At 45.7% G+C, this 23,680-nt stretch overlaps 1 protein-coding gene across 1 annotated transcript in view; it reads right to left on the reverse strand.

Moving 5' to 3' along the window:
- Positions 1 to 23,680, reverse strand: part of LOC130038615 (vacuolar protein sorting-associated protein 33A-like) — a 140,444-nt gene that overhangs the window by 111,808 nt on the left and 4,956 nt on the right. The window contains 3 exon segments of the mRNA XM_056130442.1: positions 821 to 1,007; positions 2,346 to 2,473; positions 3,694 to 3,759. Of these exon segments, the coding sequence (XP_055986417.1) occupies positions 821 to 1,007; positions 2,346 to 2,473; positions 3,694 to 3,759 (381 nt within the window).

The following is a 23,680-nucleotide window of genomic DNA, read 5'->3' on the forward strand; positions in this document are numbered from 1 at the left end:
GCTCCAAGCAAAAACCAAAGAAAAGCAAACAAATAAATATGTGCTGAAAATAACCAGTAGGAAACAGGCTGGGACGGGCGTGTGGGAGAAACAGAATCTCCCGCACACCCTGCACCCAGCCCTGAGGTCACACTGCAGAACCTCAAGAGTTTGAATGAAAAATGGAGGCAATTGTATTTCTAGAAAATGAGAATGTAAGATTAGAGTCTTCAGGTCTTGCCAAGACTCAATCAAGGGGAAAGGTGGTCACGAAAACAAAATCCCTCACAAATGGCTAACTGGAAAAACGCAGTGACAGACTTGAGTATTTCTGGCTGGAGCAGCCCTGCCTTCCACTCTCGAAGCTTCCTCCCCAGCCACAGTCAAGTCAGGGTGGGACGGGCACAAGGACAAACATCGACCAGCAGCAGAGAAACACCAGAAATAAACACATTTAAGGACAATTGATTTTTGAGAATTCAGTAAGGGCATTAACAATTTTAAGCCAATTTGTTGAAACAGGAGGGTCTCCATAAGCAAGAGGAGCAGCGGCCCGAGAGACAGCACAGGGGAAGGCGCTGGTCTTGCACGCAGCCAACCTGGGTTCTATCCCTGGCAGCACATATGGTCCCCGAGCATGGGCAGGAGTGATCCTTGAGCACAGAACCAGGAGTAAACCTTGAGCACTGCTGGGTGTGGCACAACTCCCGTCTCTCCCCAAAAGGAAGAAACTGGAGGCTTCCAGGAATCACTGAAATGCCAGTGTCAGTGTCACCATCACAAACGAGGCACAAACGAGGCAGAAAGAGCGTCAAGTTCAAAGGGCAAACACTGAACTTACTCGGAAGGCGCCCTCCGACTCCATGGAAAGAAGGTCCCCGTCGAAGGGAATGAGGTCCAGGCTGTACTCCTCCCTGTGGATGAAGGAGCCCAGGACGCCCCGGTCCTTTAGCCGCTGCTCACACAGCAGGCGACGCTGAAGCACAAACAAGATGTGGAAATCTCTTATGAGGCCACATCTGTCTTCACTGCAAGAGAAGGACCGTGCATTAGCCTGAGGCCCCGAGGCGAGGACTGCTCCCCAGGGCCCTCCCTGTGCCTGACACACAGTGGGCTGTAAAGAGACGCTTATAAGCTACCCCCCACCACTGACTCGGCCCAAGATTCTAGTTTTCTTGCTCTCTTGATTTTGATGCTTTTTCTGGAAACCGCTGACCTGTGCTCTGCCAAGGGGCAGTGTTAGTTTCTCTTGGGCCATTAATGGGACATGAAAACTCTCAGGGTTGGGGCTGGAGCAACAGCACAGCGGGTAGGGCGTTTGCCTTGCATGCGGGCCGACCCGGGTTGGATTCCTATGTCCCAGCATCCAATATGGACCCGTGAGCACCACCGGGGGTAATTCCTGAGTACAGAGCCAGGAGTAACCTCTGTGCATTGCCAGGTGTCACCCAAAAAAAAGGAAAAAAAAAAACCTCTCAGGGTTATTGCAACGGACATCTGTTTCTTGCAGAAAAAAATGTTTCTATTTAATCAAGCGATGTCTCTAGGAAAATAAAAGGTTGCTCCACACCGTGCCCGATTTTGCTCAAATACCCCGTATGCTTTTAAGTCCTTAGGGGCCACGTCGATCAAACGTAATGCAGACTGGGCTGGTGCACTTCCTCCATAGATGCTGCAGCATTAAATTTTAATCAGCTTCTCCTGACTTTGCTTATGAAGTTTGAGCATATGGTATTCAGTACTTGAAAAAGAACCATTAGCTGTTTTTCTTTTTATAAAGAAATTTGGGTCCTTCTAGCACAGCGGGTAGGGCGTTCGCCTTACAAGCGGCCAACATGGCCGACCCGAGTTTGATTCCTCGGCCCCTCTCGGAGAGCCCGGCAAGCTTCCGAGAGTATTCGATATGCCAGACACAGTAACAACAAAGTCTCCAATGGAGACATTACTGGGCCCGCTCGAGCAAATCAACGATCAACGGGAGGGCCTACTGAGACAGGCCGGAGCTTTCTACTGTCCTGAGACAGGGGGTTTATGTGGTTTGCCCTGTCTCCCCAAGCCCCAATACACAAAGTTTCCCATTCTCTATTTATAGTTTTTGGGCCACCCCGGCAGGTGCTCAGGGATAACTCCTGGCTATGCACTCAGAAGTCATTCCCGGAAGACTTGGGGACCGCACTGGGTTCCGAGGATCTATCCTTGGCTGACTGCAGAGTATCCTGCTCCTGACCCCCCATTCTCCTCCGACACACTCTCACATCTGTCCAAAGATCCACTTCCTAAAGCGCTGGCAAGCAAAGGTGTCCTGATGAGCACTCAAACCACTAGAGGAATGATTCCGTATGGATCCAGCATCAGCTCTGAGATACCTAAGCACATTTTCAGCCATTATATCCATCAGTTCTAGCCGGGGTCTGACGAAAAAATTGATATTCTTGACATCGGCTGCTGGCAAGAGGCTTCTTTTGAGTGTGAACATTTTCTCCACCTCATGTTCCTAGGAAAGCACACATACAAATGGTGAACAGAACCCCTAAAACTTACCAGCCGACCCAAACTTGGGCATCACTGCAGGCAGCCAACCTGGGTTGGACTGCTGGCCTCCCACACCATCCCCAAACACCACCAGGAGTCAATCGTGAGTGCAGAGCCAGGGGTAAGACTGAGCACTGCCAGGGGAGGCCCAAACAAAACAGACCAACAACAAAAACTCAGGTGTTGTAACACTCCCACTCCAAAGCACAGTATACTTTAGTGTTGAGTCGGAGAGTGCAGAGGTTAAGGTACATGCCTGACACATGACTGCCAACTTCGCCCCCTGGCACCACAAGGCTCTCAAGCATTGCCATGTGCAGCCCAAGAGAGGCCACTGGAGTGGCCTGGGATATCCCTGCCACCACAGCACCAAGCATCATCGAACTGCTAAGAATCACCACCAGGAGGTGCCCTGGGGCAGTGCTCAGGAGACCCGGGGCCAGGGAGAAAGTAGAGCGGGGAAGGTGCTTGCTTTGCATTCAGCTGACCCGGGGTTCTATCCCCAGCACCCCATACTGTCCACTGAGCACTGCCAGGAGTGATCCTGAGTGCAAAGCCAGGAGTAAGTCCTGAGCACTGCCTGGCATGAGCCTCCAAATAAAATTCAAAACCACTTTAGTATAAAAATTTAGATTCCCCAAAGTCAGGTGTATAAATTCAGGCTGAAGTAACCAATCCTGTGTCTGAAAAACTTTGAGCCACATTAAGTAACAATCAGAAGACATGCCGATCCGTCGAGAAGAGGGGGGAGCACACCCACCCTTGAAAGGTCCACTGAAGGCTCCTATGCTGCCCAAGCCCCTGAGCTGCCTGTGCCCATGTAGCCGAGCCAATGCGGTGCCCGCAGCTCTCCTTGAGATGGGGGCTTTTTTGCTTTCCTGTCTAATCTTGGGATGTGTGTAGGGGCTCTCTCTGCCTTTGGAGAAGCCCACGGTCTCTCTTGAAATGTTACTCTCTCTCCGCTCGTCCTCTTCCTAAAAGTCACCAAATAAAAGGTTTTTTCCTTCAAATAAATAAACAAAAGGTCCACAGAAGATAAAATATTTACCACTCATACAAGCGTCAGTGATTCTAAAAACCAGACAGCTCTGCACACCAGTTACTCCAGAAGTGGAACATCATATTACTCTTGCTAGAGTCCAGAATGACAGTTTCAAAAAAAAATAACCAAAACACTTTTACCTTTAGAAGTGAGCACTGTGCAAGCAAGCTATTTGGTCCTGTGAGATGCTCATCCCAAACTACTGCCTGCGGGAGGGAGAAGCATCCCGTCCTTTGAGTAAAAGGAATTTCAGTAACGGCCAGCAACAAACAACAGCCATTTGGACAAACAAACTCTGGACAAACAAAGCTTGCAGTTAGCAACAGCTGACACACTCATATTCCTGGCCTGAAGAAAAACAGCATCAGGGCAAGGGGCGCGACTGGCCTCGGAAGCAATCACTGTCTTCCACAAAGAGTGTGTCTGCAGGGTCCTGGGGTCAGACTGGGGTCATGGACCCCGCGAGTGAACTGCCAAGGAGACCCTGGAGGAGCAGGTAGCTGGAAAAGTGGCTCCAGGGTCGCAGGCCGCTACACCCTGCACGCGGGACAGCGGGAAGGGCCTGGACGCGGGGCTGCGCTCGGCCTGCCAGAGGGACTCGAGTCGCCCCGTTTCCCTCCCAGGGCCGGGCCGCAGGGCGGGGAGCGCAACGCCCCCTCTCTCGGGCTGCACTGGGGGACGCCCCCGGCTCCAGAGGCTGCTGCCAGCCCCGGCCCTCCCCTCGCTGCCCGCGCACTCGCCCGGGAATCGCGCAGGGAGTCCAGGGTCTCCCGCGCGTGGAGGACAGGTGCGATCTCGGCGCCGCCCAGCCCCGCCGCCACGTGATGCGCGGGTCACGTGAACATCCTGACGTCACGCCTCCTCCGGAAGCCGGAAGCGGCCGGGGACCCCGTGCCTCTTCGGGGTCTGGCGTTCCGCCTCTTGGTTCCGCCCAGCCCCCCCCCCAGTCCTAGGGGTGGGCGTGGTTCAGGCCTATGTGGGCGTGGTTCAGAGAGATGGGCGTGGCTCGGCCCTGTGGGCGTGGCCCGGGCGGAGATGGGCGTGGCTTGGGTCCACGTGGGTGGGGCCGGGACTCGACCTCATTTCTCAGCTTCTCCGGCTCTGCGTCCTTCTCCCTGAGCAAAGCACTGGTAATACTGATGGATTTCTGCAGGGAAGCTTTCTCTTCATCGGAGTCTCTTATGAACTCGGATTCTCGAAAAGACCAAAGAGTTCAAAATGCCAGAAATCAAGCCAGAGAGAGGCCAGTGCACTACTGCCCTAGAACCGAGGCTCAAGGACTCCCAGGACTGTTGCAGGGGGAGGGGCCGAGGCTTTGATGCTTGCAGAAGTTTAGTGAAATTTTACTGACTGTGAGGGAGAAAAAGTTTGACTATGTGTACATGCCAGAACCTGCGTATCATTCTGTCCATTTGAATTTAAAGAAACAAGTTAATAACTTTGGGAGATGGAGAACAGAAAGAGAAAAAAAAGGACTTGTTGCACCCACACCCCCCCCCCCAAAATAATTCTTTTAAACAGCTAATCCCAGGTTGAAGTGCAATATCTTGAATAAATTATTACCAAGCTATGACAACAATTAAAACACACACATGCAAAGCAATTATATGAATGTCATGCAGAGCGGCTTTATGCTGGGAGTATCCATTGATTCTCAGTCATTTCAGTAACTTTCAGCAAGTTTGGAGATTTTGTTTTTGAAACCTTTCTGAGCCAGAACAGGGGCAAAGATTGTTCCGACTAATCCAACAGAGAATGATTTTCATCCAGACTCTGGAGAGGACCAAAGTGAGTTGCTTTAAACAAAACGGCAATTCGCAAAAGGCCAGAACAGAAAGATGAACATGGGTTTCCGGTAGAGGATGAGAGCTCAGGACATACAGAGTGGGTGGCCTCACACCCTCGGCCAGACTCTCCTCCGGACTGGCTTGCAGAGCAGGAGGAGGAGGACCTGGCCTGGGGAGAGAGTGCGGCAAGACAGAGAAGGAGCAAAGACACAATAGATACAACCCAACGGGTGCGTGTATGGCTGTGTGTGTGTGTGTGTGTGTGAGAGAGAGAGAGAGAGAGAGAGAGAGAGAGAGAGCATTTACACCACAAAAGGACGTGTGTGGGGGAGCACAGGGCGGGAACGGATGGCCAGTCAAAACTGGGCAATGCCACAGCTTGGAAAGGACATGAGAGGGGACAGAAGTGTGGCTCCTGGGATGCATATTTCTAGAGAGACAGAAGTGTGTGTGAAATGGGGGATCTCATTAAAGTCTGGGGTCCAGGACAGCTGTGGATGTTCATGTCCTACTCACTGGTTCAAATCTGTGTGCCTTGGGGACGGAGGGAATGTGCAGCCCTGGGAGAAGTGGGGAGGGCCAATGGGAACTCCCTCCATCCACCTTGCGGCACTGGGTCATGCATGTTTAGATAACATGCACTGGGCCATAGCACCAGTGATGCGGGCAGGTGACACAGTGAAGGAGGCGTAACTTACAGCAACAAGCCGAGTCTCCCTGGTGCCCGGGTGAGTGGGTGAACGAGGAGCATGTTCCGAGGGTCGGATCCCTCCAAAAATTGACAGGAGGAATCGAAGACTGAGGCCCATGTTAGAAATGGCAGAATGTATGTCTGGTTAGTGAGATCCAAGATATCCGCACACACATTACAGAATTCTCATGGGGTTACGGCAAACGGAAATTCTCACAGAGATGAAAAGAGAAGTGTGTATTTATCTCAGTGTGTGGCTCACACTTACACTCCAGATCATTAAGTAGTAAGAAAAGAATCTGAGACTAACAGAGATCTCTTGTATTCAACTCCAAGGGCTGGACGTACACCAGAAAGGGTGGTGCAGTTAAGCTATTACATGAGTAACTCCTCGCTGGGAAACAGGATCTTGTTTAGGTGGAAATAAGAGGGTTTTAGAGGAAAGGCAATCTCTGATGCAACCCTGTGGGTCAGGAATCTTGACTTTCCTATGGCATGTGTTTGAGGGATGGGCTGGGGTCTACACTTCACAGACAGGAGAACTGGGTTGGTCCCTACCACTGCATGGTCTCTGGAGGTGGGAATGACAGCAGAGCACTGCATCTCCAAAGCAAAGCAAAGCAAACTTATTTGGTAACTGATCCCACCATAAGATTATTTTAAGAGTTCCTTGCTCTAAATCTAACACACACTTAGAAAATCTGATTTTGAATGTTTATTCAAAGTGAAGGGGTTTAAGGAAGATGAGCAGATTCTGATTTTTTGGGGGGAAGGGGGTTATACCGGGAGATCTCAGGGGTTCCTCCTAGTTCTGCACTCAGGAATTACTCCTGGCAGTGCTCAGGGGGACCATATGTGATGCCGAGGCTCAAACCCAGTTGGCCGTGTGCAAGGCAACTGCTCTCCACACTGGAATGTCGCTCCAGTCCCAGATCCCCATTCTTTGGTCAGGACTATCCAACTTGCCTGAGCCATGAGCTCTGAGGCAGGAGGAGAGGGAAGCTTCCTTGGCATGTTCCTGACACAAGCCTGGAACATTGCACAATCTCCCGGCTGGCTGTCCATGACAGGGCATGTGTGGCGACCCTTACATGGACACGGCCAAACAGACCCCGGCAGCTGCTCCTGCTGACCAGTCCTCACGGCTAATTCCCTTTGTCTCCTCTCAGCTCTGACTTCTACCGTGCAAGCCACAAGTGGCTAGAGGACATCGGGCCTCTTTACCGATGCCCGAGTCACAAATACATGGGCCCCTTTAAAGCCACACGCTTTAGAGTTGGTGTCCTGAGCAACAGCAGAGGGAGGAGAGCCGGAAGGGAGGTCTCCGGGGCCAGAAACCTTTCCCAAGGGATCACACTATCCAGATTCTTTCCTTACAACTTACATAAGAAATAAATCGCAGTCATGATGCAAATACCTTAAAGTGTTACTGGGGAACCTTTCAAAATGCAAATAACAAGAACCAAATATTAGAAACAGGAAGAGAAATGCAAATACAGCCAGGAGAACTAAATTGGCACTGAAGTTCTTTGCTGTGGCTTGATCTTAAAGGGTGAGTGCTCATGTGTGTGTGTGAATGTGTGTTGTGTATGTTGTCGAGAGTATTTTGCGAAACAAATGCAAGACACAGAGGGACGAAGGCAGCCAAAAATATATATATACAACGACTTGGTTTACTAAAAAATATATATGAAATTTATTTATTATAACGTGGATAGACTTTCTTTAGTCTTACCATCAAAGACACACAAAGAGAGCAAAGGAAGCAGGAGTGGGAGGGAAAGGAGAGGGTGAGGTGAGCACGGCAGCGAGCGAGCGCGGAGACAGCCAGACATCAGCACCCACAGTGAGCTCAGGACCGTGGAGACTGCCTCCCGGCCCCGCAGAGTTCCTGACCAAAGGCCGCGCCTGACATTCTGGTTCTGGTATCTGTCCTTGGCCTTCAGGGAAGTGGGGGACGCAGAACAGGACCACCCCCCCCACCCCGTCTGCTCTGGCTTTAGCAGTGGTCTGAGCAGGGGAGGACTGGCCCTGTCTTCCGCAGCTGGACCTGTTTTGAACCTTTCAAAAACCTAACTTGGAGACAAGCTCCCGAGAGAAACGCTGACTTTCACAAAGTGCAGAGACACGCCTTTGGCACACATCGCGTGCAGCTAAGCTGGAGATAACAACAGTCTGGGGAAAACCCGCAGCAAACCCAGGGGCTGGGTGAGTGGAGCTGACTTCCTCGCTCAGAGGCAGCCTCCGTGTGGGAGCCCAGGATGGAGAGAGCCTCCGCCATCAGCACTGCACGACACCAAGGCCCTTGGGGGCAGGCAGCGGTTTCTGCATGAACCCAGGGAATCTTGACCTAGACCCTTCCCAGGCTTTCAACCCGAGAGCAGAGCAAATTCCTTTAGCACTTTATCTACCATCACACTCAGACCTACATCTGGATCCTTTACAATCTCTACCTGGCGATTAAGATCCTGAGATTAGCTACAATAGAGTCGTCTTCAGATTTCTAAATTGGACACAACTTGCCGTGATTAACGAGAAGAAACAGTTCAATATTTGAGACCACGTTTTACATTTTTTTACTCGCACACACAAAGAAAATAAAGTCGTCATTTGTTCCTTAGATTCACTGAAAGTTTTTTTTCTTCGGGGTGGATGGGTGCACACCTGGCCATGCTCAGGATTTACCCTGGCTCTGGGCTCACGGTACCACATGGGGTGCCAGGGATTGAACCCAGTTCAGCTTTGTACAAGACAAGATCATACCAGTTCTAGGACTTCCCTGGCCCCTGAAAGAGTGACTTTCCATGGATGGCTGCATAAACATTCCTGGGACATCGGGGTGTGGGTGGGGGGCGGGGAGCAGAGGCGATGAGACAGCAGAGGGAAATGGACAAGTGGTTAAATTGGTCATTTATTTTTTAAAATTTATGTATCTATTTTTGCCGGGGGTCACGCCCGGCAACGCACAGGGGTTACTCCTGGCTTTGCTCTAAGGAATTACTCCTGGTGCTGCTCAGGAGACCATATGGGATGCTGGGAATCGAACCCGGGTCAGCCGCGTGCAAGGCAAACGCCCTACCCCGCTGTGCTACCGCTCCAGTACTAAGTTGCATGCCAAGACGAGTGTCTTAAAAAACAAAACCAAAATGGAACAAAAAACTGCTTCGCCTTCTGACCGACAGTTGCCTCCTCAAGCCAGGGCACCAGTCATGATTCTGGGGGGATGTGCGCTGTGGGGAGCGCAGGGGAGGACGGGACTCTGGTGTCTGTGTGCCCCCAACTTGGGCGCTGTCTCCTGCAAATAGCACCAGGGATGAACCGACCATTTGGGACCAGCACTGGGGGGCTGGGAGGATGAGCAGAGGGAAGGAGCGGCAACCATGGACGTGCAACAGACCCCGACAATCGCCACTCAACAGTACAGAGGAGGGGGTCTCCCCGCAACCAGAACTCACAGTGGGGTGGGGTGGCGGGTGCGCTGTGTCACAGGGAATTATAGCACAGTAGATTTCATGGGAAACACATTTCCCTTCCTTGTGTCCTCCATCTTCAGCAGCCTGGCAGTGGGCTGGCCTTGGGGATACTCATGGCTCCTTGCTGGGGGCTGGGTGGAGGGAGGGAACTCTGCCTCCTGCAAAGCCTGTGCTCCCTGCGGCCCCAGACTTCAGAGCAAAGCTCAGATATGCTTAGACCCATCTGCCTCTTTCTTTTCTTTTGTTTTGGGGCCACACCTGGTGATGTGAGGGGCTTACTCCTGGCGTTGTGCTCAAGGATCACTCCTGGCTGGGGGAGGATCCACCTGGGATGCCGGGGATGGACCCTGGGTTGGCCTCAAACAAGGCAAGTTCCCTGCCCGCTGTGCTATCCTGCAGCTCCCCTATTTGTCCTTTTCATTCTGACTTTCGTTTGCATTTCTGCAGCAAGTTCAAATTCTGGGTTTATCTGCTCCACCTCAGTTCAAGATGTTTTCCATCCTGTGGAACTATGTCTTTTTCTCCTGGTACTCTGGTTGAAGTTTTTGTTCTCCTGAGTCGTAACAGTAAATGCAGAAAATGAATCTGTAACAAGATAGTTCTTTTTGTTTGGTGGCACATTTGGCGGTGTTCGGGGCTTACTCCTGGCTCTGTGCTCAGAGAGCACTCCTGGCGGTGCTCAGGGGACCATATGGAGTGCAGGAATCACACCTGAGTCAGACAAAAAGCAAGGCAAGAGCCTTCCCGCTGTGATATCACTCCAGCCCCATAGAGTGATAAAAGTGAAAAAAAAAAAACAACAACAACGTTTTTACATGCAAGGGAATATGTAGTTTTTAATGAAAATAACACTAGCACGTTATTCATTTTTTTATTTTATTTTATTTTTTGCTTTTTGGGTCACACCCGGCGAAGCTCAGGGGTTACGCCTGGCTCTGCACTTAGGAATTACTCCTGCTGGTGCATGGGGGACCATATGGGATGCTGGGGATTAAATATGCAAACACCCAGGCTGTTGTACGTTGTAGTATCATTCCAGCCCCTAGCATGTCATTTAAAAAAAAAGAAAGAAAAATTTGTGTACAGAAAAAGTGGTTATTTTCTTCCCCTTCCAGATCTGGTCACTACAGAATTTTTGGTCGTCACTTTTCTGGTTGGTCGTACGGTCTTCTTACTGAAGTAATAAGACTGCAGATTCTACTGCTGCCACTGGGTTCAAAAGTCTGTATTGCTAAATAATATTTGATTTATAAATTTTTTTTGCTTCTGTTTATGGGTCCTACCTAGTTGTGCTCAGGGCTTACTCCTGCCAGAGCTTAGGAACCACATGGGACACCAGGGATTGAGCCCAGGTCAGTCTCAGGCAAGGCTGGGTCCTCCCCGCAGTGCCATGGGTTCTGCCCCAGGATTAGACTTTTATTCCCATCTGAGGCATCCTTTGTGCTGACTCTCCTCTCCTCTGCTCTTCCAGTACAATTGCCCAAAGGCTTTGCTTGGCAGTGTTTTAGCGCAGGGGCTGTTTCAAGAGCAGATGAATTTGTAGATTGCAGACATCAAACCACGTGGGGCGGTGGGCGGGGTTATCGGTACTTCCACCCCCACGGTCCATGTTCCCTGACCCCAAGGTGCCAGGAACAAACTCAGGAATTTCTCACACTTCCCCCATTGCTGCAAACAGAGGCTCTTTTCCAATAAATAAAGCCCATTTGTGTCAAACACATGCCCTGGGGCCCCATGGCAAAGCCAATGGGGTGAAGGGGTGAAGGGTGTTTCTGCAGCTCAGGGTCCTGGGGAGGGGGAGGGGCACTTTAAAGAGGCGTGAATCTGAGGGTTAGTTTGTTCTTTTTCTTGAGGGCCACTCCAGGTGATGCACCAGGCTTACTCCTCCTTATTACTCCACAATTTTGGACTGGTACTTTTATTTCTTGTTTGGATTGGTTTGTGGATTATACCTGGTGTTCAGGGGCTACCACCAGCTTGATGCTCTGGGAATCACTCCCAGGAGTTCTTGAGGGGAACGTGGGGTGCTGGGAATCGTATCCGGTCTCCCACATGCAAAATATGTGCTCCAGACCTTTGGGCTATTGTCCTGGCCCTAGACTTATTTAAAAAGATCATCCCATTGCAGGAAAAATATTTAATGCTAGAGAGCCTGTCTGTTTTTGCACTTCTGTACTAACTTTTCGTGCTAACTCATTTCATTGTGAAGCTTCTGGAAATGATGTTGGAGACAATAGAAGTAATTGTTATTTTGATGGAAATACTTAGAAAGCTGTAATTTATTTCAATTTCTCTTTCAAAAAAAAGTATAATCCTCAGCCTTGCAAGCAACTGCAAAGAAACTACCATTTTTCTCCAAATTGCTGCCTCAGACTTTTTCCTTATCATTTTCTCTTCGTATTTTACAGCCAGGATTTTCAGTCTCACTATTCACTAAAGTGCGACCTTTATAAGCACCCCCTCATAGTCGAACAGCATACAGCACTCCCATTTTCCACCTAAATTCCCAATGACTGTGGTTGTATAAAGAAGCTGGGCTAGATATACTCAAAGGCAAACTAATGAATTTGTGCCATTTCGGACAAAGCAGATGGAACTTAAGGTGATTATGCTAAACTAAATACATAAGAAGGTCAAAGACAATTAAGGAATAGTTTCACAAATAGGTAGAATAGAAGTAACTAAAGCCAATGAACTGGCAGAAGAATACAACAAGTTCCTGGACTTGGTGAAAATTACAGTGGGCAATAAGATGAGGTTTGATTCTAAACAGCAAAAGCAACCAGTGCTGGCATGGATGTAGGGAAAAAGGGACGCTCTTTCACTGTTGGTGGGAATGGCGACTGCTCCAGCCTTTCTGGAAAACAATACAAACATTCCTTCAAAAACTAGAAATTGAGCTTCCGTATGACTCCACAATACCACTTCTGGGAATATATCCCGAGGGTGCAAAAAAGCACAGTAGTAATGACATCTGCACCTATACATTCATTGTAGCACTGTTCACAATAGCCAAAATCTGGAAACAACCTGAATGCCCGAGAACAGACGACTGGTTAAAGAAACTTTGGTACATCTACACAATGGAATACTATGCAGCTGTTAGGAGAAGATGAAGTCATGAAATCTGCTTACAAGTGGATAGACATGGAGAGTATCATGCTAAGTGAAATGAGTCAGAAAGAATGGTATCGACATAGAAGGACTGCACTCATTTATGGAGTATAAAACAAGATAACATGAGACTGACACTCAAGGACAGTAGACACAAGGGCCAGGAAGATTGCTCCACAGTTGGAAGCCTGCCTCATGGTGGGGAAGACGGAGGGGGAAGGCAGCTGGAATAGAGAAGGAATCACTAAGAAAATGATGGTTAGAGGGATTGGTTGGGATGGGAGATGTGTGCTGAAAGTAGATAAAAGACCAAACATGATAACCTGTCAGAATTTGTATTGCAAACCATAATGCCCCAAAGTAGAGAGAGAGTATGGGGAAACGGTCTGCCATGGAGGCAGGGGGAGGGTGGGAAAGGGGGGATGTACTGGGGCGATTGGTGGTGGGGAATGTGCACTGGTGGAGGGTTGGGTGTTTGATCATTTTATGATTGTAACGCAAACATGAAAGCTTGTAACTCTATCTCATGGCTATTTGATAAAATAATTGAAAAACTATGAAGTTTGGCTGGCCATTCTGGACTGGCCCTGATCCTGCGTGCTCCACCAAGTACTCCCAGGGGTGCAATGGATTAATTTTTTTCTTTTTTCTGAAAGGGGACGACAGGTCAAATTAGTATAGAAACCCTTGTTATAATATACCTTTATTAATATAGGAACCTTTGTTAAATTAGTATAGAAACCTTGTTAGTATGAAAACCTTTGTTTAACCATTCCAAAGCCTGCTGGGCAAAGAGTGGGCATAAGACCCAAGAGAGGCCAATCTTAGCTTATTGATTGAAATCTGAATCTTCAAAGGATGATGGAGGACTCCGCACAGAGAGCAGCTAAAATGCAGCCTCTCTAATATTCAGGCCTTGGAGAAACCTTTGTTGAGTTCTTAGTTCCTCAATCCTTGGATCTGTGTTGTCCTTTCCAAAATCTGATTAAAAGCCTTCCTTTGGAAAAAAAATCTTCCTTTGTTTCCATTCCATTCCAATATTCATTTCTGCTGCAATTGGCCAAGATGAATAATTTCTGTTGTTTATGTTATAATTATGCTGAATGGACAGAACTCCTAAAATCAAATCACACAGTAACTTTATATTTGTTTAATATCTCATTATTTCTCTCTCTCTTTAAAGTTATTTATTGACTCATCGTGAGAGCAGTTACAAAGCTTTTGGGTTTAAGTCTCGGTCATACAATGATGAAACACCCATCCCTTCACCAGTGCACATTTACCACCACCAAAACCCCCACTATACCCCCCAGCCCACATCCTCCCCCTACCTGTGTGGCAGATGGTTTCTTCATTACTCTCTCTCTCTCTATTTTGATTACATTCAATATTTCGACACCAGACCCACCATTATTATTTGGGATTGTACTCACATCTGCGGAAAAGGCAACATTAGGCAATTTGTTTTCTATTGCTGATCATGAATAACGATTTTGGATTTCTGAAATCTTAACAATTAGATCTGGAGGGATTTCTGCCAAAAGCCGCTGGGTTCCAAGATTTCTTTCTGAGTCTCTGGTATCATGGCCAAAGCGGTTTGTTGAGTAGCCAGAGGGTCCATTTGTGGGTGGTGACTGGGGTCTCTTTGGGCTGTGGGAGGGAAGAGCCAGCCTCACCCCATCCCATCTCATTATCTCTTTATAGCTACCCATGAGCCTTGCTCTTCTCTGACTCCTATAGAGCTACTCTAGAATTTGAGAGAGATGGCTCTGTAGTCAAGATTTTGGGCTCCATTTCTAGCTCTGTATCCTCTTAACTATGTGAGTTGATGCACCCCAGCCTCAGTTTCCTCCCCTGCAAGATGGAGAAGAACAATACCTACATTTTTAAGTCATTATAAAACGTATATGAATTTCCAAAGGTAAACTGCCAGGGCTCTTGGCACACAGTTCAGTCCTGAGAAGTGCTTATGGAGATGATGGCAGTGGTAGTGAAGCGAAGTTGCCTGGCTTAGGAGGCCATGATTGCTCTCAAGGATCTTTTCTCTCCTTATCTAAATCCCTGGAAAGAGTTCAAGCACCACCATTTCCATAAGGTTCACACAGTTCTGCCAAGTGCACATTCAACTAACACTTGACTTGCAGAAATTATAATCTGGCGCAGACCCATAAGCCATGATTATGGGTCTTTCTTTCTTTCTTTTTTATTGTGAAAAGTGTGCAAAACATCACTACCCCAATGATAAAATCATTCCTTGAAGGTAAGAATGTTATTTTACATATTGAGAGTTTGGGGGTGGAGAAGCCTCCCAAGCAACGCTCAGGGGACACTCCTGATAATATCAATCAAGTGGGTAGTACGGTGCTGTGCTTGGACTCAGGAATACAGCTCTGTTCAAGCCTCGTAGTACTCACAGTCAGCCTTAAAAATCACCACTTTATTCTCTCTCTAACCCCTGCCCAAGAGCCAAAGTAAACCTGGGGGTAAAAGAAGATGGGAGGCATTGCACAACTTCAAAAGGCACTACAAAGCAGCAGTAATTATAACAGCATGGCACTGGAATAAAGACAGACCCATAAATCAATGAGATAGGGTTGAAAATTCAGAAACAGACCCTTGAGTATATATATGGTTAGTTAATCTTTGATAAAAAGGTGCTGAGAAAACTGGTCAATCATGTGCAAAAAAAAAATAAATAAACTCAGACCTCTTTCAATTGTCATGCACAAAAATCAAATCAAAATGGATCAAAGACCTTGATAGCAGACTTGAATCTATAAGACAAAGAAAACACAGGCAGAAACTCTCCACGACATTGAAGCTAGAGGCAACTTAAAGAAGGAAATGCCACTGACCAAGCAAGTGAAACGAAATATAAACAAATGGTAACACTGTAGCACTGTCCTCCTGTTGCTCATTGATTTGCTGGGGTGAGCACCAGTAATGTCTGCATTGTGAGACTTGTTGGTGCTGTTTATGGAATATCGAATATGATATGCCATGCGAGCGCAATACTCTCAGTGGCATGTTGGGCTCTCCGAGAGGGACAGCCACGTGCAAGGCAAACGCCCGACCCACTGTGCTTTCGCAACAAATGGGACTATATAAAATTAGTACATAAAATTAGCTTCTGCACGTCACAGGAAACAATGACCAGAACAAAGGCCCCCAGATTGAGAAATTATTTGCCCATCACTCATCTGATAAAAGATCAATATCCAGGACATATAAAGCATTAATAGAACTCTACAAGAAAAAATGTATCTGATTCTATCAAAAATGAGAAAGAGAAATAAATAGAAGTTACTCAAAGAAGAAATACATATGGCCAAAATGCATGTTTTAAAAAATACACTACATCATCAATAATCAGGGAAACGTAAATCAAAACAATGAGCTATCACACCTACAGCAGCAAGACCGACACTCATCAAACAAAAAAAGAAACAAACACACACAAAAACCTAGTATTGAAGAGGATGTGGGGGAAAGCAGCCTTCATTCACTGCCGGTGGGAATGTCCATAGGACCAGACTTTTTGGAAGACAATAAAGACATTCCTCAAAAGACTAGCAATTGAAGTTTTATATGACTCAGCAATTCCACTCCCTGGAAGACATCCCAAGGGTCCAAAGCACAATGCAAGACAGACATCTGCACCCCTGCGTTCACTGTAGCACTATTCATAATAGCCAAAATCTGAAAACAACCCAAGTGTCCAAGAACAGATGACTGGACAGAGAAGCTGTGGCACATACACAGAACACAACGGAATACTACGCAACCATAAGAAAAAGATGGAGTCAGGCAATTTGCTAAGTGGATGGATCAGAGTGTTATCATGTTGAGTGATGTTAGTAAGAGGGAGAGGGACAACTCAGAATGGTCTCTCATACGCGGGATATAAAGAAACTTCATAGGAATAACAAATGCCCAAAGGCAAGAGAAACAAAGAGCAGGAGAAGTGGTCTTCAGCATGAAGCTTACTGTGGAGCAGGGGTGAGGGGGATAAGTTGGGGAAGGGAACACTAGAATAATGGTGGAGGGGAAAGTGCCTGCCACAGAGGCAGACTGACAAGTGGGAAGGACACTGGGGACTCTGGAGGAGGGAAGAAGAACCTGGAGAAGGGGCTGGTGTTGGAATTGGAAAATTGTAAACCTGAAACTTTAATACTGAATAACTTTGTAACTATAATTCATAGTGATTCAATAAAGATAATAATAATTAACACTTTAAGGGATCACTAACGAGCAAAAAGTATTTCTATTCACAGCTATTTCTCGGTACATTTTCTGAGGTGTATGTTTTGGAATAAGTGCCGCCACGGTGAGCACATGGCCGGTGCTCTTTATCATGCGCACAAAGGTGCCAGGGATGTGACCCAGTGGCAGAACACTTAGCTGGTATGTGTGTCTCAAGCTCAAGTTGCAGTATGACCAAATATATATATATATATACACCCGTGATGTATTTGATATGCCAAACACAGTAACAACAAAATCTCCAATGGAGACGTTACTGGGCCCGCTCGAGCAAATCGAGCAAAAATATATATAGACATATATATAAATAAACATATATATGTAAGTATCTATATATATTATACATAAAAACAAAAAAAGACTGGGGACAGAAGTTTGTCTTTTTCCCCACATACCTGGTATTCAATAAATATCTCTCTCCCCACAAAAAACAAACACAGAACAACAACAATCAAAAGAAAACTACCTTGTAAATTTCAAGAGTTGAAAATTCTGTTTTCCTGTGAGTTTTGGAAATAAGTTTTAAAATACGAACACAAAGTTAAGAGGAAAAATCTAATTCCAATCATCTTAGGAAATTCCCACTGCATCTGTTACTGTGAAGCACTGACATGATCACGCCAGAGGTCTTGTCTTGTTCAAAAATTAAAAAAACATGGAGATGAGAAACAGATATTCTGAGATATATTTTTCCCCTCCCAATTAATTTTTTCCCCTCCTAGGAATTGTTGAAGAACAAAGTGGAGACGATCAGTACTGTACCTTTTCATTGTCAACCTTGCCGAGAAATGTTCTTTTATGTTAGAAACTGCATGACAGAAAGCACACCATCATCTTGCTGTTATTTGTCTAACCATGAGAAGAAATACACACACAGATCGAAACTTGGCCACTGCTGCCCCAGAGCGTATCACGTGCAGATAAGAGACGGCAGCATCTCACAGCTGCGTAGGCTGTTGTTTGGCCGGGTAGGAACGCCCATTGGGGAAAGGGAAAGCCTATCTTCAGTCCCATATGAAATTGTCTATGAAATGGAGATTTATATACTAACTTGACTCACCCTGGGAACAAGCTTCTATTACATCTAAATGATACCGCTGCAAAACCCCATGCTTTGTGGCTCAGTGTTGGCTAAAGGATATGGTTCTTTCAAAGTTAAGAAAATGTGACTTTTTTTTCCGACATGAAATCCATCAAATTTCTCCAGCAGGCTGATGTTTCATTTCTAGAGGAAAGCTTAGCCTCGGAGAGAAAAAGAAAAGGAACAGTGAGGAGGATGAGGGGAAGATAACTCACTGGGATTGTGCCAGACAGCCCGGTGTGACCATGTTATGATTCTTGTCTTCAGCCTGGAGGGCCGTAAGCCCAGCTATGCTGACCATCCCATCACTCGTGTGGCCGGGAAACTGCGGGAGCTCTGATAGAATCTTTTCTACCAAGTTGTCTCCATGAGGTCCCACTGCTCCTATTTAAGCAGACAAGAAGACATAAATTTACAGTGACGATCTGGGGAAGGCCCCTTGCAGTCTGGGTCAGTAACTGTGATCTGTAGAGAAACAAAACCAGGGATCAGACAATATCAAGTGATAACAAATCTTTGGCTTTCGATTTCTAAAGTAAGAACGGCAAGCAGCAGGGGGAGGGGGTTGTAAGGCAGAAACAGAGCCAAAGTAGAAGTGACAGAAGGACCCAAAGGCACACAAGGCCAGTGGTGGAGGCTTTTTGGCACTTTGGGGATAGTCAAGGTGCAGTAACCTTGTTCAGAATTAAAAAGCGCTAACACTATGGTAACCACGTTACAAAAGTTATCTTTTTTTGTTTTTTTTTCTTGAAGAAAAGGAGGAAAAGAAATTTGGCTTCATGTTTATAACGCTCCTTCAATCAAAACTAACATGCAGGTGGGGATGGAAAGAGCAGGAGTTAAGAAACTTGCCTTGCACATGGCCCAACCCGGTTCAACTCCCTCATGCCACATATGCCAGGAGGGATCTCTGAGCACAGAGCCAGGCGGAGCACTGCCAGGTGTGGCTTAACCTCTCTCTCAAATAATAGACAGGGCTGGGAAGATGGCTCATGAGGTAGAGTACGTGCCCAGCATTATTCACATCAGTGCGTTTGATTACCCAACACTATGTAGTCTTCCAGAGGGTGGTGCTCCTGGACCCTGAGTGTGGCCCTTAATTAAATAAGTAATTACTCATTTACTCATTAAATAAGTAAATGACATATGTTGTTAAGTTTCTGTTGCACAGATCAATCACATGAACTTCGTGTTTCAGGCACCCACGCACCCAGTCAACTTCTGCTCTGGACTGAATATTCCATATGCTGTGACACTGAGCCTACTCTGGTTACTACTGTATTTTCAGCACCAATCATGCTTTGCATCAACACATATTTAATGAATAAGTGAGCAGCCTAGAGACGTCAGGCCAATAGCAACCCAGGACACAATTCTAAATTTTTAGGGTAGCACTTTTTTTGTGCTAATGACAACAGAAGGTCCAGAAGAGTGTAGAAATCTGATGAGTAGGTCTTCCCTCTTCTGGAATCTTCTCTTCACGTGGTAACTATTATTGGGTTCACCCTGTACCCAAGAGATCTAGAACACTGAACTTACGGTTACAGACTCCCTGAAGTTCTTCCCCGATGAAAGAAAAAATAAATTGAGAAATGGTAACAGTTTCCAATAACAGAAGAATTTAAAGAATGTTTTCTATGTACGGTGACTATTTAGATATTTTACATGTATGTATTAACACTTTTACAACAAATGAGGGTCAGAGAGACATAGTATAGGTTTCCTCTGCTCAAGTATGAGGTAATTCTGGATTCAATCCCCAGTACTCCAACCCTCATATTATCACCAGGAGTGAAATCTAAAGTAATGGGCTGGGAGTAGGTCCTGAGTTTCGGAGACTGCCCAAAAAAGCATATTAAAAATAATAAACAAGTTCATTAAATGAACTCAACCCAAAATTCAAGACAAATAGCAATGTTCAGTGCTTTTTAAAGAATGAACCTGAGTTCTCACTCCCAAATTCATCATTGGGGTTTTTTACAATTATTTTCCCGTTATTATTATTATTTTGACTTTTGGGGTCACACCTGGTGCTGCTCAGGAGCTACTCCTGGCTCTGCACTCCAAATTATTCCTGGTGGTGCTCAGGGGACCATAGGAGATGCTGCGAATCGAACTTGGGTTGGCCATGTGCGAGGCAAATTCCCTTCCTGCTATACTATTGCTCTAGCCCTAACTTGATCATTGTTTGGAAGATTATCATTCCAACAGTGAACAGAACTACCCACAACACAACTTTCCCTTGGACAATTCAGAAAACAAAACCTGGGAGACTTAGCGGCTGGAGCGATAGTACATCAAGTAGGGCAAATGCTTGCCCGTGGCTCACCCAGGTTTGATCCCTGGCACCCTTGATGGACACCTCAGCCTGTCAGCAGTGAACCCTGAGTGCATAGCCAGTTATGGCCCCAAACAAAAAACAGACAAAAAAGATGGTGGACTTAGACGTTGATAGAAATATTGATACAATTCAGGCCCAGCTGGTCTTCTCCTCAATGCTTATGCTTTCCCCCTTTTCAGTAAGTAAAGAACAACTTCTGATCCTGCAAATCTATTTCCTTCCAATGATAAATACAATACTCAACTAATATGTTGGGATCTATAAGTTGAAATGATTTTTATTCACAAAGCAGCACTGCAAATAGGATTAACAAATATCACTATTGCCGTGCTCGATAGCACAGCAGGTAGGGCATTTGCCTTGCACATGGCCGACACGGCCGACACGAGTTCAATTCCTCCGCCCCTCTCGGAGAGCCTGGCAAGCTACTGAGAGTACACACAAGGGCCAGGGGGATTGGTCCGTCGTTGGAAGCCTGCCTCAAGTGCTCTGGGAGAAGGCAGCTGGAATAGAGAAGGGACCACCAAGTCAGTGATGGTTGGAGGATCGCTTGGGGTAGGCGATGTGAGCCAAAAGTTGACCAAGGACCAAACATAATGGCCTCTCAGGAATTGTATTGTAAATCATCATATCCCAAAGTAGAGAGAGAAAGTAAGAAGGAAACTACCTGCCATAGAGGCAGGGGTGTGGTGGAGTGGGGGTGGCGGGAGACATATTGGCGACACTGGTGGTGGAAAAGCTACACTGGTGTAGGAATTGGTTTTCGATCATTGTGTGACTGAAGCTCTAACATTAAAGGTGTCACTATCTCGTGGCGATTTAATAAATAAATTAAAAACCTAAAAACTCTCAACAAGTCAGTCATAAAGGAACAGACCTCAGGTTCATCACCTATAGGAAACCCATGTCTAACATTATGTTCAATGACAAAATAAATTAAAAAATAATAAAAGTAATCACTTTATTCATCTGAACTCAGAGCCACTACAGAACATAAAAACAACCACCATGTCATGTCTTCTAATGTGTAGCTTATTGTCATAGAGAGCACTGTTAACTTGGTTGCATACCTACATAACGAACCGACAGGTCGAGTTTACACTTTTTTCACTTTTGTCATCTTCCTAACCATTCAAACATTATTGATTTCAATGACATCTTCCATGTGAGAATTTTCTAACTCAGCACCATCATTCCATTACCCTATCGTCCCGCTGATCCCCTTAACAGACAAACATCAGTTGGTATATCTGCTAATAATTGGAATATCTTTGACTAAATTTGAACATACGTGTTTTCTTTAACATATTTGTTCTAGGGGTTTGGAGTGATAGTACAGTGGGGAGGGCCTTTGGCTTTCATGCAACCGACCCAGGTTCTATCTCTGGCAGCCCGTACGGACTCCTGAGCACACCAGGAGTACTTCCTGAGCACAGAGCTACGAGTAACCCCTGAGCACTGCCAAGTGTGACCCCAAACCAAAAATAATAAAATAATGTATTTGTTCTAGTGTGCCAGAGAGCTGGGATCCCCAACACTAAGATGTGACAGGTGCTCAGTAACTGTGTTAAATAAATATTCAATCCATATCATTCAATCCAATATATAATAACTTATATATTCAACCAAAATTTAATCAATATATAAAACATTTCAGGTTCCATATTGGACAAAAGTACAAAGAAAAATAAAGGTACAAAGAAAAATAAGCCACAGCCTTACCTTCAAGAGAATCTAAAATAACCAGAGAAATAGTGCAGAGGTTAAGCCATTCACCTTGAACAAGGCTGATCCTTGTTCTTTTCCTATAAACTCCTTCTTGTGCACATGCAGACAAGGTTGTTGCTTTTAGGCCACAGGTACAGTATCTTCCTATCTGTAGGCCTGTTGCTAAAAGGTCCTTTTACTCGACCCACTCAAAAAGATAGGTTTCGGGGTGGATACATTTTCACTAGAACAAATGGTTGGATGGGAGTAGGAAAGGGCAGGTTTTGGAAGGAATGCACACATTTTGGCTTGAGCATAAATTTGACCTATTTCCAAGAGAGCTATCAGCGAAAGCATCCAATGAGTGGCTTGTTCTGAGTTCAAAGAATAGTCTGATAGAGAAATTGAAAGCCACTGGATCCTCTGTTATTAATTTATAATATCAATTATTTATTTATTTATTTATTTGACATTTGGGGTCACATCTGGAAATGCTGAGCGGTTACTCTTGGTGGTTCTCGGGAGACCATATAGGATGTTGGAGATCCAATTCAGGTCAGCTGCGTGCCAATGCCCTACCCGGTGTACTACCACTCCAGCCCCACAAAAATGACTTAAAAGGTTGAGGGTAGAGACACAGCTCTAAATATGAGCACATGGTTTGAAAGCAGGAGGCCTGGGTTACATCCCAATATAGCATGGTCCCCTGAGCACTGAGAGGAATGATCATTGACTGCTGACCACTGAACCATGATTACCCTTTGAACACTTGCGGTAATGAACCAGAAAAACAATAAAGTTCTGAGACTTTCAAAAATAGCTGAGTGGAAACTTTTTAAAAAATCTCACATGATGGACAGCAAAGAGTAGAGAATCTAGAGAACAGTTATTTCAAGCTCTCAGTGGTTATTATGGCAGAGTCAGGCGAACTCCTGCTAAGATTATACACATAAGGTGAATAGATTTACCTGATAAAAATGTGATTTTAACTACTCCCTATTCATTCAAACCACATTTACTTGTATCTATCACATTTATGGATACTTGCTGTCTACTAAAGGCAAAGAATGGCTATTTCATTTAATTTTTACCATTAAAATAAGTCTAGGAAATTATTTTCTATGTATCATCTAATAAGCACTCCCTTTTAGTATTTTATAGAGTTAATTTCAACTGATGATTTGTCATTTGCTTTGTGAAGAACCAACTGAAACTTAACCTATAATAAGGGAAAAATACAGTAATACATTCAATACTCTACACACACACGTCTATGTGGGTATATGAATTTTGGTGCAAGGAACTGAACCCAGATCTTTTGCATGCAAGGTATATTATAGTTTACCATTAAGCCACATCACCAGCTTTGAGGTTATACTTTTATATTTATGCTCGCTTATATTTATATTTGTGCTCGCTTTGGCAGCACATATACTGTATAATATCTCCCATTTATATCTTTGACATATCCCTGGGTGAATTAGGAAATAAAGGTATCTTTACTATCTAGTTATCAGCTTCACTATCTAGTCATACCTTTCCTATCCAGTCACAGCTCAGTTTGGAGACGAGGCCTTTTAAGAGTGGTTATTAGTTATTTATGGGCTTCTCTTCTCATGGATGTCTTCATTTTAAAAGCTGAGTTCAAATGTTACCTCCATGGTGGGGGC

The sequence above is a fragment of the Sorex fumeus genome, unplaced genomic scaffold, assembly GCF_029834395.1.
Source record: "Sorex fumeus unplaced genomic scaffold, SorFum_2.1 ptg000078l, whole genome shotgun sequence".
NCBI classification, from domain to species: domain Eukaryota; kingdom Metazoa; phylum Chordata; class Mammalia; order Eulipotyphla; family Soricidae; genus Sorex; species Sorex fumeus.